This window comes from Propithecus coquereli, unplaced genomic scaffold, assembly GCF_000956105.1.
Source record: "Propithecus coquereli isolate 6110/MARCELLA unplaced genomic scaffold, Pcoq_1.0 Scaffold125, whole genome shotgun sequence".
Classification (NCBI taxonomy): Eukaryota; Metazoa; Chordata; class Mammalia; order Primates; family Indriidae; genus Propithecus; species Propithecus coquereli.
The window spans coordinates 7,183,593-7,200,234 of record NW_012136636.1 but is presented as its reverse complement, the minus strand read 5'-3'; the positions used below and the strand labels follow the sequence as shown (position 1 = coordinate 7,200,234).

The following is a 16,642-nucleotide window of genomic DNA, read 5'->3' as shown; positions in this document are numbered from 1 at the left end:
GGCGGGCGTGGGCGGGGCCCGGGAGCAGGGGCTGCTCCTGCGCGGTCCCGCCCTGTTGCTGTCGCAGGCGTCCGCCGCGGTCATGCTGCAGACGCGCGAATCCGGCCTGGGCGCCTCGCTGCTCCGGGCCGCGCTGGGCCTCGGGAGAACTGGGCGGCTCAGGCACTCGGTCCGGGGGGCGAATGAGGGGCGCTGGCAGGCCTGGCTGCGGCCCGCGGGCCAGGACACGGGCGTGCAGGTGTACAACAGCCTTACCGGGAGGAAGGAACCCCTGATCGTGCCGTGCGCCGGGGCCGCCTCCTGGTGCGTGTGCGCGGGCACGGGCGGCGTGGGGCTCAGGTGTCCGGTGCTTCTGGGCTCGCGGAGAGTGGTCCCCGACGCTGGGGTGTGTGCACTGCTGGCACAGGTTCGGGTGCGAATGGAGGTTTGGGTATAGTACCTCGGCGGTGCATCCCCCACAAGAAATTACTTAAAAAAAAATAGTGATTATATGATCATTATTAACAGTTGAATGCTCTTTCTTGCAAATACGTTTCACTTGAATTTTAACTTTGTTCCTAGGTACAGCTGTGGACCAACTGTATATGATCATGCACACCTTGGCCATGCTTGGTGAGTCTCCTGGATTTGAATTTTCACATTTCAGGACCATTTATTTTGGAAAGGTTAAGCCTTTTGCAGGTTTTTTTCATCCCTCAAGTGGCAACTTAAGGGTCCTGAGTAATCGCTACATGCCAGGCAGGCATTGTGGGAAGCACACGTTATAGTCTCATTTGGTTCCTAGAGCAATTCTGAGCATTTATACCCATTTTGTAGGGGAGGAAACTCAGGGAGGCAATCGGAAGCAGTGAAAAATGACCTGTTTTAGAATTAAATGTTTCTTAGTGGATTCAGTGACATTAGAGGCCTTTCCATTTATTTGCCTTTGCATTGTTGGTATAAAGAAAACTTTAGGAAAACAAAGAGAAGTAAAACATTTTTAAGAAGCACCACCACCAACCAAAAGGGACCTTTCCAGGGAGTCCAGCTGGCCAGAGTCAATTCCTGTCCCCACCCTCATTAGCTTCCCAGCCTTGTACAAGTCACTATAGCTTGGAGACGGAAATGGTAATAGTATCCATCTTTTTGAATCCTCACAACAATTTTAGTAAGTAACTCCCACAAAGTGCTGCTTTACACAGTACCTGACATTCGATGTGTCATAGGGCTCCACAATTAATGAGGATAAGTGACTTTCCCAAGATCACACATTTAGGAAGTGTTGGAACTGGGGTGAAGATGGTTTCTCTGACCGCCAAAATTTTGCTTTCTTGACCATAAGGCATAGTGCTTCCTATGTTTGTCAATGTTACTATACAAAGTTTCCTAATATTTTGTATACTTACAAAATATAGTATATGAAAATGACTTCTTATACATTTTGTAACTCAGTATTTATTGTTCAGACCTAGACTAAAAATAAAAAGTTACATTTACTCTGTACACTTTTAAAAAGGTGCTATATCACCCAGCAAGATGGGAACCTGTTTTGAGTTTTCTTATAATGAAAATAAAATAGTCTAGGAATTGTTTTGCCCCCCCCCTTCCCTTTGAGCTAACTCACAGTTAATTATCAAAAGCATATTTTGATATCTTTATTGAATTATAAAATATGTTGGGGAAATATTAAAGACCAAATATCCTTCTAACCTGCACAATCTCTCCGAAGGTAAAGGAAAAAGAAAATAATTTTCTTATTGAATAAGCATTAAACCAGAAGGAAATGATTGCAAAGACAGAAAGAAATCTTACCCTTTCAAAGAGCTTTGGGGATGCCACCTGTCTTAATCCACTTGGGCTGCTGTAACAAAATACTGGATGGCTTGTAAACAGAAATTTACTTCTCATTGTTCTGAGGTGGAGAAGTCTAAAATCAAGGCACTGGCAGATTCAGTATCTCATGAGGGCCTGCTTGCTGGTACCTTCTCGCTGTGTCCTCACATGGTAGAAGGGGCAGGGGTGAGGGAGGCTCTCAGGTCTCTTTTGTAACTGATTCCGTCTCTGCCCCTTGACCTGATCACCTCTCAAAGACCCCCACTTCCTAATACCATCACCTTGGGGTTAGGATTCAGCACATGAATTTGGGAGGGACACAGACTTTCTGACCACAGCACAACCCATTGTTTTAGGTGGGTTTTAACAATTTGGAGTCAGATGACAAGTTATAGGCCCATCTCCGCCTTGACACTGGGAAATGGGGCGTTGTCTTCCTTGACTACATTTCAAAGATGGTTTCTAGGTGTTCAGAATTCCCTGAGTTGTGAGACAGGCTGGAGGTTATTTTGGCCATTTAAAAGATTTATATACATTGAGAAGGAGTCTCTTTCCTTATTTCCAGCTAGGAGAATCTAGTCTTACAGTTTTAATTTGTATTTGCCCTTACAAATACAGAAAACAATACAAGTCTTAAGTGTGCAGCTGAATGAATGTTGTAAGCTCTGTCCACATGGGGCTTTCCCAGGGCCTGGGACTCTCCCCTGGCGTGTCCTCTCCCCAGTGTGGAGGGCGTCCCTGCCCCACCTGTGCTCTGCCTTACCTACTGTCGTCCTTCCCCACCTGTCCACAGTTGTCTCAGTTCTGTAACTGCTTCAGTGGTTATTTGCTCAATCATTTAACTTTTATTGTAATCTAATTATTTCAGCTCCAGCAGGGCAGGTCAGTGCCTGCTACACAGGGAAGAATTTGAGTGAGAACATGGAGGATGCCTAGGGCTCAGTTCAGTAGAAAGAGACACCCTGAAAAATGGCCTCTGATGTTTCCAGAAGAGGTTGGCCGAGGGGTACAAATCTTGTTTGGGGGGGGAAACAAATTGGCCAGCTTGGCTCAAATAGGGGAGGAGAGGGGGAAGAGTTGGGAGGGGTTGGTTGTAGCCAGATTGGGGAGGGTATTGTATTTTCTGGCCCAAAGGATTTTGGTTTTATCTCACAGTAGATGGAGTCACATTGGAGTGTTTTGAGTGAAGACTGTTAGTGCTGAGAATAGTCTTAGCCATCATCATCCACATGCGCAGCCATCATAATCCAGATGCACACCTGCCCAGGAGCGGGAGGGCTGGGACCAGAACAGAAAGAGCCTGCCTGGCAGTCACACAGTCACAGTGGAGTCACAGAAGGAAGCTGAGGTCTCCTGGTGCCGGACACCTGCAGGGGTGTGTGTCCATGCCACTTTGGTCCCAGCCCACCCACAGCATCTGGGAGCCTCAAGTTGCTGAAGGCCATGCAGGGCACTTCTGGGACAGCCTGAGCTCCTCTGGGCCAAGGGTGTGACTTGATTCTTGTTTTCATTTGCTTTAGGTTCCTGTTAATTTTTCTTCTAAATCCCATTTCTTGTAGTGTCTCCAAACTCGAGACTGATGAAGGGCATAGTGATGATAATAGCAATAACAGCTTGTGTTTTTAGAATTAGTGCTGCACAGGCTCTAAGATTGTACACAACGATCCTGTGGGTTACTGGAATTTTGCCCAATTTGTAAGTAAGCAGACTAAGACTTTAAGAGGTTACATATCTTGGCAAGGAGTTTTGAAGATAGCTTTGTCACTGGATGCAAGATTTGGCCTCAGCTATGTTGGGGATGGGTGGGAGATTAATGTGATACAATAACAATTTTATGGACTCAAATTTAGAGAGGCCACATGGATGACAGAGATGAGCATGAGATTAGCTGACCTTGAGTTTTAAGGTTGCTTTTATGGGAAACCAGATTCTTGAGATTTTAAATGGATTTTAAACCCCTTTGGTTTTAAAAGTCTGAGTTGCCCCTGTGTAGTATATAAGCAAGCTGGCATTTTAATATTCTATGTTGATGTTTACATTCTTAGGAGTAATCTTATATATCTTTAATGGGATTATACTTGATATGTCATTATTCACTTTTATCTATTTTGTCATAGTGAAAAATTAGAATTTCTTTAGAACATGAAAAGGAATGGTAAAAGCTCCAGTATTTTAACTACCTAGTGAGATTGTAATATAAATGAATTTTTATATGATCAAACAGATGTAAATTCACTTAAACAACAGCTCTAAAATTAAAAATGCTAATATTGTGCCCCGAAATTGGTGCAATATCTTTTCTCATTTGGACCCACGGTGTCCAGTCCATGAAGTGGCTTTCCCTTTTGCTAGCTCTGCTCAAACTGTCAAACATATTACACAGTTGAAGTCATGTAGCAGCATATTAAAATATAATGCATTTCTTAATAAGATAACAATGACAACTTTGTGTATTAAAGACATCCTGACTTTTTTTTGTTTCAGCTCATATGTGAGATTTGATATAATTCGAAGGATCCTAACCAAGGTTTTTGGATGCAACATAGTCATGGTGATGGGTATTACAGATGTGGATGACAAAATAATCCAACGGGCCAATGAGGTAAGTTGACAAGATTTACGTTTATGGTAACTTTATTGATCAGTATTCTGACCCTTACCTGATGGTGGCTCTTATTTGTATTTTACAAGTAGTTCTCACATCTTACTGTCCATATGTGGCCCAGTGAGTATAATTTAAGATGTGAAACAATGACAGGTTATCAGTGTAATCTTTGTTGTCCTAGTGAAGGATGACGTGGCCTGTATTTTGAGACTGAAGAATGAACACAGAGACAAAAAGACGCAGACACACGACTGCAGCCCTTACAAAAAGACACAGACACCACAAAGACTGTATAAGGCTGCAGCAAAAGCTCTTGCTGTAGTTGCCTTATTTATAACACAGCCTGTTTGGCAACTGTCCCACCACAATTTCTTTGTTCCCACACTGTCCCGACTCAACACGTCCCTGTTCCTTGTTGTTTTGTCTCCGGCGAGCAGATGTTTGCATCTAAAGTCTCTAGCCCTTCCTGTTTGCAGGGTTAGGGCGCTCTGGACTTGCGTGCAAGGCCACAGACATGTTCTTGTGAAAAACAACAAGGAAACATTCCTAGACAAAGGTGTCCTCTACATCTCCCCCTTTTTTATTTTGTTTTAAGGCACAGGATGCTGTCTTCGAACATGTTGCAGCACCGCCATTATTTTATGATGTTGTTGTTCTTTATTCTTCTTTGGGACCATCGCCTGTAGACTATGAGAAAGCAGACAACAACCAATGATACAATGCATAGATTGCTAGTAATTGATATAAGCCTTGTTTTAAGGTGTTCAAAAGGATTTAATTGGGCAAGACCAATTAGCCAGGCCTTGAAGGATTTCCGCCTCATTCATCTCAGGGAGATTGTTGTGGAACGCATTAGTTATTTCTCGTTCCAAATTTTGGAGATCAGAGGTCATATTGACACTGCCAGATAAGAGATTACGGAGTGAGTTCCAATGTCTGCTCGCATTAAAAGGAATAGGGGTAACACAAAATCGGGAAGAATTCCAATCGCAGCGGAGAAATGACTGCGTTGTCAGTACTTGAATTTGGTCACCTAGCCACTGTACCATATGTTGCAAATTCATAATTTCTTCTTCTAATCTTATATCAATTTCATGTTGATACTCCCATAGTCAGTGGGAGTCCTCATGCCACCGATGAACAAAGTCAGCCATTTGGATACTTTCATGCAAGGCCAAGCTAGCTGCTGCAGCAGAAACAGCAATGGCTACTAACCCTACAGCAGCGGTTATAATTAGGCCTATTGCTCTCTTGGCTCTATGTGTTAGAGCAGATACCTTGTCAAGTAGGGCAGTGAGCGTGGCAGACTTGCTCCATGGTCTTGACAGATTCATAGAAAGCCATAGCTCAGTCCGAGGCTTTAAAATGTACAGACTATGCGAGTTCTCACTGAAAGATTGCCAAGAAGTGTGGTTAAGGCATGTGTGCAGAGAACAGTTACTTACACAATGAATATGGTTAATTGATGAATTCCAAGTGACTTTGCCCATCAGCAAGAGATATGGATAGGGGACAAAGGCCAAGATATATATAGAATGATTCTTATGTAAGTGGACCTGGAAACCTACTGAGTTATTATAGGACATGTTACCTGTCCATATATTTATATACTCTCCAGATGCAAGCAGTTTCCATATATAGCCTTGCATCGCAGTGGTTCCCAAAAGATGAGGTTGAGGAGGGCATGAGCCCTTACCATGCCATGTAATAGTTTCATTTGCCTAGGCATCTAAGGAGTTAGACCTACGATGCCACCGAAGTGAGTGATTAGAGAATTTTTCATGAAAATCGCCATGGGGGCTCCAGTCAACAATCAGTGGGGTTTCGCTTAAAAGCTTCAAAGCTTTGCCTCTACATTTAGTCCACTCTATATGTTGTAAAGGAGCATCAACATGTGGCATAGCACATATGGGCAAGGGTGACTGGCCCTCAGTCAGATTGGTAGGTTTTCCTCGGAGGCCTTTTACGGATAACAAAACTGTAAAGGCCGCAAAAGAGGAGGTATTATACTGTAGTGCATGGGAAATAGGCAGACAAGGCCTAAGACTGAAGCAGATAGGATATCCTTCCACACTTACGGAATAATTGGAGATTAACCTCCCTTCCTCGTTGTTATATAAAGACTGAGTTTGGTAGGGAGCAGGCATCCTGTTGGAATCATTGGTGTACACCATGACTTCTGGGTTGCCCCATGCTACAGCTTTGAATAAAGGGGGATATAGGACATAGGTCCAATAGGTATAAGTAGAAGAGGGACACACGCAGCCTACCTGGCAAGAAACGATGGCGAGCATTGCCTGAAAAAGAGTACCAGCGTTGCGCGGCTGTTGAGCGCACATTACCACATTTTCAGCTTCCTGAGTAAACTTCTTAAGCTGTCCCCACATTGGTGGTGTGGCCCGAGTCGTGGCCCCCATGTAGGTCCTGCTGCAAATGGTCAAGTTCTCGCATTCCTTGAGAAAGTCCTTGGTCCGCCCTCGCTTGGCCATCGCGTCGCTTAAGACAGCGCGTTGGTACCCACTAACAGCCGTTATCTGTGGAAACATAAGCATAGCCTCGACCCCACTGTAGTACCACCCTCTCCCTCCAATTACCAGTAGATAAACGGACATAGGATCAGGAGAAGAAGGAGCTACAGGTTTAGCGGGGGTGAAATGACGCTCCGCAGCAGAGGTTCCCGATGCCTACTAATGATTCAAAAAATTTAATGTGAAAAGGGCTCGAAGAAGATGACGATGAGGTGACTCTGGAGTTCCCCCTTTTTGTTTTAAAAGTTGAAATTTTAAGGTACGATTGGCACGTTCAATGATAGCTTGGCCTTGACTATTAAAGGGTATGCCAGTAACATGATGGATGGAATACAGGTGAAGAAAATCAGCCAATTTGTAAGAGGTATAGGCTGGGGCGTTTTCAGTTTTGATAGTATGTGGGAGGCCCATAACAGCAAAGCATGAATGTAGATGGGTGATAACTGCATCAGCTTTTTCAGAACTCTGAGCTGTAGCCCACTGAAAATGAGAACAAGTATCAATAGTATGGTGAATATAGTGAAGATGGCCGAAGGATTGAAAATAGGTAACATCCATTTGCCAAATCTGGTTGCGTTGAATCCCCCGAAGATTACAGCCTGGTAAAAGAGAAGGAAGATTAATAGGGGCACAAGCAGAACACGAGCGGACAATCTGTCTGGCTTGCTTACGAGTGATAGAGAAGCGACGTTGCAGTCCTCTAGCATTGGTATGGTGCAAGGCATGCTCGGCGTGTGCCTATTGAACAGAAGCAATCAGTAAGGAATCAATAGTAGCGTTGCCCAGGGTAAGAGGGCCAGGAAGGCCAGAATGGGAATGGATATGAGCAATATAAAGAGGGACTGAATGAGACCAAAGGAGAGTATGGAGATATGAAAAAAGCTTCTGTAAGGAAGAATGAGGGTTAAGAGGTAAAGATGCGGTAGGGAGTTGAGATGTAACATAAACAGCATATTGAGAGTCACTGAGAATGTTCAAAGATGTCGAAGGGAAATCCTGAAAAACCAAGCAAATAGCATATAATTCACTCTGTTGGACTGAAGAGAAAAGGGAAGAGACAACTTTCTGTGCAATTGAACTCCAATACCCTGTTTTGGAGGAGCTGGATGCATCAGTGAAAAATGTAGGGCCTGGAACAGGTTGTGATGCAATATTAGAAATAGGAAGAACAGAATGAGTTTGAAGAAGAGAGAATAGTTTATGAGCTGGATAATGATTATCAAACTGACCGACAAAGTCAGCACAGGCTATTTGCCAGGCAGTTGAAAATTCAGAATTCGCCTGTGTATCTTTGGCTGTTAATTTAGTAACAATGCGACAAGGATCCCGGCCAGAAAATTGCCTACAACGTTGTCGGCCGTGAAGGATCAAAGAAGTGAGCTTATCCAAATAGGTAGTCAGTTTCTTGTTCTGTTGATTGGGTAAAAACAACCACTCAAGAATGCCATGGTCTTGACCTAAACACCCAGAGTGGGGTGAATGGGGTGTATGAAATACATAAAAAACTATAGAGCAGGAAAGGTCAAGGAATGTCAAAGTTCCAGAGGTAAGTCGCTGTTCCACGAACTGCAACTCTTTTTCTGCCTGTGGGGTAAGGGTACGAGAGCTAGTCAAGGAACTATCACCTTCCAAGGTAGAAAATAAATGCTGTAGGGCATAGGTGGTAATGCCTAAAGTTGGGTGGAGCCAATTAATGTCTCCCAAAAGTTTTTGAAAATCATTCAAAGTCTTTAAATTTTCCCTGCGAATTTGCAATTTTGGGGGTCGAATCTGCATTTCTAATAGGCAGTAGCTGAGATAGTCGATAGGCAGGTCAGTTTGAATCTTTTCTGATGCAAGAATTAAATTATAGGAAGTTAGTTGTTGTTGGAGATCAGAAAAAGCAGCATCTCGGTCAGCTGCAGTAGGAGCTGCTAAAAGAATGTCATCCATATAATGGTACAACACAACAGCAGGATGTCGCAGACACACTGGGTTCACAGCGTGATCAACAAATTCCTGGCGGAGGGTGGGGCTATTCAACATGCCTTGGGGCAAAACCCATCACTGATACTATTCCTTAGGACGGCCATTGTTGTATTCTGGAATGGTAAAGGCAAAACGCTCTTTGTCACAGGGTTGAAGAGGTATAGTGAGAAAACAATCTTTTAAATCTATGACCAGCATTGACCATCCTCTAGGTATCATAGAAGGAAGCGACAAACCAGGCTGTAAAGGACCCATAGGTTGGATACATTTATTGATTTCTTGCAGGTCCATCAAGAAGTGCCATTTACCTGACTTCTTTCTGATGACAAAAACAGGAGAATTGCAGGGGGAAGTGGACTGTTCAATATGACCTGGAGTGAGCTGTTCAGAAACCAACACTTTTAAGGCCTCGAGCTTCTCAAGGGGTAGCGGCCACTGCTCAGTCCACACAGGAGTATCTGTTTTCCAGTGTAGGGGTAGAGCTCGAGGAATTTCCTGAGCAGTGGCAACTAGTTTAAAGAAGTAGAAGAATCTACAGGAAGCAAGGGGTTATACCCCATTTTAAGCATCATGTTTTTGACATTGGGAGCAAGGTGAGGGATAGATAAAAATGCTCCAAATTGATGAAGGAGATCCCTGCCCCATAGGTTAACAGCAATGTCAACAATATAAAACGACAAGGAGGCTTGTTGCCCGTCAGGGCCAAGGCATTCCAAGGTGTCATTGCTGCGATAAACACACTGAGCTTGGCCTAAGTCAGATAAGACTGCAGGGACAACAGTTTTGGGCCAATCAGAAGGCCATAGAGAGAGGCTGATGATGGAAACGTCAGCACCAGTATCCACCAAACCTTCGAATTGGTGACCGGCAATAGTCAGTGTGAAAACGGGGCAAGTATCTTGAATCAGGGTCTCCCAAAAAACTTTATTACCTGTGCTACCAAAACCACCGGGTCTTTCAACATCACGTGCAGCAAAAGGAGTGTAGGGCAGCAAAAGTAATTGAGCTATACGATCTCCAGCGTGTATCTGAGTTGTATGAGAAACTGAAACCATAATTCGTATGTCTCCAATATAATCTGAATCAATAACTCCCAAATGAACAAAGATACCTTTAACAGTACAGCTGCTACGACCAATGATCAGACCCACTTTACCTTCTGGAAGGGGACCATATACCTGGGTGGATAATTTGTGAACACCCCCAGCAGGTGTTAAGGTATAGGTCCTAGTGACCGCCAGATCAGCGGCTGCAAGGATTGTTCTGTTGATGTGCAAGGCCGTTGCTCACTGGATACTGTTGAAGCCCCGTATTGTTGTTTGGGGGGCCCCAGGAGTGAGGGCCCCGCAAATAGTTTCCCAACGGTTAGTCTTTACTCAGAGGTGGCAGAGGATTTCCATTCTTATCAGTTTTGGCGGACACTCGCTGGCCCAATGAGGCCCCTTTCCACAATGGGTACAAATCCCCAGAGGAGGAGGCTTTTGAGGTTTATGTGACAAAGCCCCGCCTTTCTTTCTGCATTCTTTACGGAGATGGCCAGATCTGCCACAATTATAGCAGACAGGCCGATTAGACCCCTTTTGAATAGCTCCGGCCAACAAAGAAGCATGATAAGCAGTGCCACCAACCCCAGCACAGGTTCGCACATATTCATCCAATGTCCCGCCACTAGCCTTAAGAGGCCTGAGAATCTTTTGACAATCTGGATTGGCATTCTCAACAGCCAAAGATTGTAGAATAAGGGAGGCAGCTTCAGAACTTCCCGCCCCATGGAGGATTGCCTCTTTTAAGTGAGACAGAAAGTCAGTATAGGGCTCTGTGGGACCCTGCAAGGTCTTTACAAAGGATGGCGCAGACCTGAGGTCTCGATTTTCCTCCATGCTTTGAGAAAAATTAACCTCACCTGCATCAAGGCTGGGTCCTCCATGGCCACCTGCGCGACCAGGGTAGAATATTGTCCCGACCCCATAAGCTTCTCCTCCGTGGGACCTGGAGGTCGCCGCTGTGCATTGAGTCGTGCTTGAATTCTAGCTTCCTCCACCCACCAGCTGCGTAATTGCAGCCATTGGGGGCCTTCTAAGGCTGTTTTACCAATATTCTCCCAGTCCAAGGGTATAAGAATGTTTTCACTAGAAAAGACATCCAAAAGACCACGAACGAAAGGGGACTGAGGACCATAAGCTTGGACGGCCTGTTTCAAATCCTTCAGGAATTTATACTGAAGGGCATGATAAGTAACATGCTGTCCCCATTCGGGAACTGTGGATCAACACCAGGGTCGAAAGGCTGCCGCACTATAGGGAAAGCGAAAGTAGTACCAGCCGGAGGGAGAAAAGGGAGATTATCATCAAAGTCAGGAGGTAAAGGAAGATCGTTATCTGGGTCATTAGTGTTATTAGGAATCTGAAAAGAAGCCCCTGCAGGTGGGACTGGCTGCAGCAGCCGCAAAGAGACAGGATGAGCTGCCAGTGCTGTCAGGGCTGTGGAGGTAGTAACAATAGAGGGTAAACACCTCTTCAATAAGGCAATAAGTTCTGCTATTTCAGTGTTAGGGGATAGAGAGTTAACCCTTTCCTGACTATCTGTGAGAGGAGTCACTTCTGGGATCTCCTCCGGGGGAGGAGGATCCAGCTCCTCCCCATTCTGCGACTCAGCTTTCTCCGAGTCAGTTTCTAACAGCTGTAATGCTTGCGTTATGGCACTACAAACAGTCCAAATTTTTAAATTAACCGCGTCGCCTCATTGGTGGGCTGCACGAAAAGCTTTAACAACTTGTTGCCAGCTGTGCAAATTTAACTGAACCTGGGACTGAAACTGAAACCAGTTGCAGTGCTGCTGCACTAAGTCAAACGATTGCTTTAAAGTAGTATCTTTAACTTCCACTGCCACTGAATGTAAAAGTCCCTGGACTAACTTTCGTTATTCTCGTTCCGCAGCTGAAGGGGAATTCCCCATAATGCCAGAGGTCCTACTGTTGGCTGCCACTTACCTTATGCCAAAGAGGTCCCACTCTGGTTCCTTGGTCCCGAGTGACACAGACCCTGCTCGCTGTGCCCCTTGACGTGGCCCGTATCTTGAGACCGAGGAATGAACACAGAGACAAAAAGACGCAGACACACGACTGCAGCCTTTACAAAAAGACACAGACACCACAAAGACTGTATAAGGCTGCAGCAAAAGCTCTTGCTATAGTTGCTTTATTTATAACACAGCCTGTTTGGCAGCTGTCCCACCGCAGTTTCTTTGTTCCCACACTGTCCCGACTCAACACGTCCCTGTTCCTTGTTGTTTTTTCTCCTGCGAGCAGATGTTTGCATCTAAACTCTCTAGCCCCTCCTGTTTGCAGGGTTAGGGCTCTCTGGACTTGCGTGCAAGGCCACAGACATGTTCTTGAGAAAAACAACAAGGAAACGTTCCCAGACAAAGGTGTCCTCTACAGAAGGAAATTGAATTGTGGTTGCCAAAGACTTTTGATGCCTTGCCTCATTCTGTGGTGGGCTCCTGGCTCAAGCCTTTAATCCCTGCCCTGGTCCCCTCAACTGCCAAGGGAAATAATTTACTTTCTCTTCATTGAGGGGATCAGACCCACTGATCCTTGACACTGGACATATTCATATTTCAGCTAATGCTGACTTTCGTTTTTGCGTCTCTTGACAGCTTTTACATTCATTACCATTTGAGTCTGAGAAGCCCCGTGTGTGCCTGGCAGAGCAGACCTCATTGCACCTTTTAAAACACGTTTTATTCAAAATTTAAAAACTTTTTTGGAATAATTCCAGATCTATAGAAAAATTGCAAGAACAGTACAAAGAACTCTTACACCCCTTTACCTGGATTTCCTGGTTATTGTCATTGCCATTGTCATTGTCATCTCTCTGTCTTTAGACTTTTGCGGCGTGCTGCCCCATCTTCTCTGCACGCTCTATGTGCATCTGCAGGGACAAGGCCCTCGCGTGCGTGGCTGTGTGCTCCCAGTCAGGAGCTGGGCATTCATGCAGCAGCCGATGCTGGTGACAAGGCTGTCAGTCACAGGCCCCATGCAGGTGTCGCCCCATCCCTCAGCACCTCTTTTTTGGTCTAGAACTCCTTCTAGAATCCTGTTATGTCTCCTCAGTCTCCTTCAGTCTGTAGGGGTTCCCTGCCTCATGTCCCTGATGGTCTCACTTTGTAGTATGACCTTCCAAGTTCATCCACTGGGTGTGTCCCATCTTACAGAAGGGTGTCAGGAGGCTGAGCCGAGTCTCCAGGTCGCACATACCTTTGGGGACAGGGCTGCATGCTCAGGGCTTCCTGCCTCAGCCCTTTTCAGGCAGGATCCCTCTGCCTGGTGTGAATGGCTTGAGTACCTGTGGCAGGGAGCAGAAGTATCTCTTTCCTGTGCAGGCTGAGAGCCTCTGTGGGGTCTGGCCCCACATGGAGCCTCAGGAAGATGCAGTGGATGAAGGTGTCCTCTCAGGCAGGCTGGCGAGATGTTGGGCGTGTCTTCCTGGGTTCTACCAGGTGGCTGGGGGCCCAGAGCCCTGTGCTTCACCCCTTGCCAGAGGGGCTTTAGGGGGTCCTTTGACTTTGCCTTTGCCTTTTTGGTACTGCCCCATATACTGTCTTATAATGGCTGTCCCCATCGCTGGTCACTGTTAGGGCGCTTTTCCTAATCAGCATCCTCTCCAAACATTCTGCCCGTTTTCACAATTCAGTGCGGTTTAGCATGTAATCTACACATTTGTGTATTAATTAGCTGTTTATTTTCTTTTCCTGAATCTTATGAAGGAATTTAAGAAGAGCTGACCTAATTTTGATGTGAGCAGCCATCCTGGATGTAGTCTTATGATACCTTTGCCATTTAGCACTGCTTTTTTGAAGTTTTAAAGGAGACATCCAGACAGCAATGTTTCTGGTGCTTTTTATTAAAAAAAAAGTACTGGATTTCTGAAGATATAAATATATATTTGTGTGTGTGTGTGTGTGTGTGTGTGTGTATACTTTGTGAGATTTGAATGATTGCATTTTGCCTGTCGTTGCATTGGGGCTTCCCTCCTCTTTAACCTCCCAAGTCACACCCCACATCTTCTTGTGAATGTGGAGTATCCTCAGGCTCCCTCAGAACAATCATTTGGCAAAGGTTTTGGACAATCTAACATAGAAATGGGACAAAACTAGTAACTGAAGCATTGGCTCAGAAGTCAAAAGGCCACACCTTTGGGCTGGGGCGTTTATCTGAAAGGAGGTTGAACTCGTCATGTGTTAAGTGAACAGGGCCCTTCTCTTACCTCTTATGTGGCTGCTCAGAGTAATAGTGTGAGGAGGTCTTTGGGGAAGATTCTGAGGGAACTGTATATTTCTATTTTCTACCAATTTGTCTTTCTAATTGCTAGGTAGTGTCCCATCGTGTGTGGCTGTTTAGCAGTTCGCCTAGCTCTTCTCATTCTTGACTGTATTGTTTCTAGCTGTTGAAAAGAGTGCCGCTGTGAATATATATGTTTTTGTTTTGTTTCCCTATAAATGTATATCCCAAAGTGGAATTACTGGGTCGAAGGGGGAACAGTTTATTTTACGTCTTACAACTTTTCTTAGAGTCAGATTGTTGAGAGAAATATTGGCAGTGCTGAAAATTGGCTCTGCCTTCAAAGGTGTTTTCACATCCTCACCCTTGGCATTTGAGGGTTGGGTTGGATGGATTTAGAAGGCAAATGAGTGATGTTGTGCGAGGTTGTGCGTGAATGCCTAGTCACGAGGTGACCCCACAGCGAGGTGGTGTGCAGGAACACAGGCTGATGAAGAAGGAAGGGCAGCCGTTCAGGGCTTTCTTGGCCATCGTACCAACCAGCAGCTGAAAGACAGGTGGTTGGTGACTTCAGGCCTCACAGGTCTTCAAAATCAGAGGTAGAAACGGCAGTCCCTTTGTGTCCTGGCAGCAGGGAGCTGGCGGAGGCTGGGACACTGGTTGGGCTCTGGCGGGAGCCCGATGGCACCGAGAGCCGAGGCCCAGGTATGCTGGGAGAGCGTCGTGGAGGAGGTGGGGAGACGGCAGGAACACTGGGTTGGCTGTGGGAGAAGCGGATGGAGAGCCGAGGGTCCCGGGTGGGGAGGCTTTGAGGAAGCTATGAGGAGGGGCTGGGTGTGAGCTTTCTAAAAATTTTATGATTACAGTATGAGAAAGTTGGTGGAATCGGTTTAAGCATCCTAACGGTAGAGAGTGTTCAGTTTTTAACACCTGAAAATGTCCATACTTGTTACATGGCAAGATCCCAAGGTAGTATTGAATATTTTTTTTCTCAAAATAGTGTTTTATTTCAATATGTATCAGCCATGTATCTGAAATCCATAGTTATAAAAACATCTGTATTTTAGTATTTAGTGAAAAGGCTCTTCTTTTTATCTAATGCAAACTTTATTGTTGAAGGTATAATAAAAACTTATTTTTCTCATTTTTTAACCTTTTTTATGATATAACGTAAAATTTGCCATCTTAACCATTTGTAGGTGTACGTTAAATACGTTCACCCTGTTGTTCAGCCATCTCCACCATCCATCTCTAGGACTTTCTCATCTTCCCAAACTGAAACTCTGCACCCATGGAACGCTGACTCCCCTACCCCTGACTGCCCCCCTTCTCCTTCCTGTCCCCATGGATTTGGCTACAACCTCATGTTAATGGGTCATGCAGGATTAGTCCTGTTGTGACTGGCATGTTTCACTGAGCATAATGCTCACGGTTCATCCACGTTGTAGCCTATGTCAGAATTTCCTTCTTTTTTAAGGCAGAATTCCACTGTGTGCATAGTCTCTCTCGTTATCCTCTGGGGATTGGTTCAGGACCCTACCAATACCAAAGTCAGATGCTCGGGTCCCTGATATAAAATGGCCCAGTATTTGCATTTAGTTCACACTCATTCTCCCATATACTTTAAATCTTCTCTAGATTACTTATAATACCTGATATGATGTAAATGCTTTGTAAATAGTTATCGTACTGTATTTTTTAAAAATTTGTATTTTTACTGTATTGTTATTTTTTATTGAGTTTAAATGTTTTTTTCTATTTTTTGTTGTTGCATATTCTTCCAATGAATTTGTTGGTTTGTTTTTTTTTTTAGATACTTTTCACTTGAGGTTGGTTGAATCCACAGATGTGGAACCTGAGGACAGGCGGGCAGACTGTGCCACATTTTCTTTCTTCGTTCTTCCACCAGTGGACACTTGGGTGGCTTCTGATGCAAGCATTTTTAATGATGGTGATATCTTTCATGCCATCTGCTCCAAGACTTGTTTTTAAAATATTGTAAATTATATTACACTTTTCTGAACTGATCCCTTGACTTTAATTTTTGGCACAATTTCGTAGGTTGTCAGAGAGAAAAACCACAGGAGGTTTTAAATGAGTCTGGGGTAGGAATTAAAAGAGACATGCCGCTATATTCGCATAGTAACATTTTATGTTAAGAAAAGTCATAATGAATGTCTCAGAGTGATTCAAGCCACGGTTACTCTTCATGCTTCAGGACACTGGCACGCATTGCTCTGCCTTTCTGGGAAGAAGGTGGCATGTTCAGGAAAGGCTGGACACAGTCTGAGTGCAGCGGGGCCAGTCCAGTGGGGCTCCCTGCTGGGGAGAGAGCTGACTTAAGATGATTTACTCTGATAAGGGGACCTGGAAGATAACCTGAAATGATAAATACTGAGACCCCATTTTAGCACCTGTCTACCTCATGTGGTTCCATGTTGAGTGAGA

At 44.8% G+C, this 16,642-nt stretch overlaps 1 protein-coding gene across 2 annotated transcripts in view; it reads left to right on the top strand.

Annotated features, from left to right (window-relative positions):
• CARS2 (cysteinyl-tRNA synthetase 2, mitochondrial (putative)) overlaps window positions 1-16,642 on the top strand; it is a 59,473-nt gene continuing 42,831 nt past the window's right edge. For both annotated transcript variants that reach the window (XM_012637943.1, XM_012637942.1), the window contains exons 1-3: window positions 1-303; window positions 562-612; window positions 4,297-4,414. In XM_012637943.1, the coding sequence (XP_012493397.1) occupies window positions 83-303; window positions 562-612; window positions 4,297-4,414 (390 nt within the window). In that variant the 5' untranslated portion in view covers window positions 1-82. The remainder of the gene's footprint in view (window positions 304-561; window positions 613-4,296; window positions 4,415-16,642) is intronic.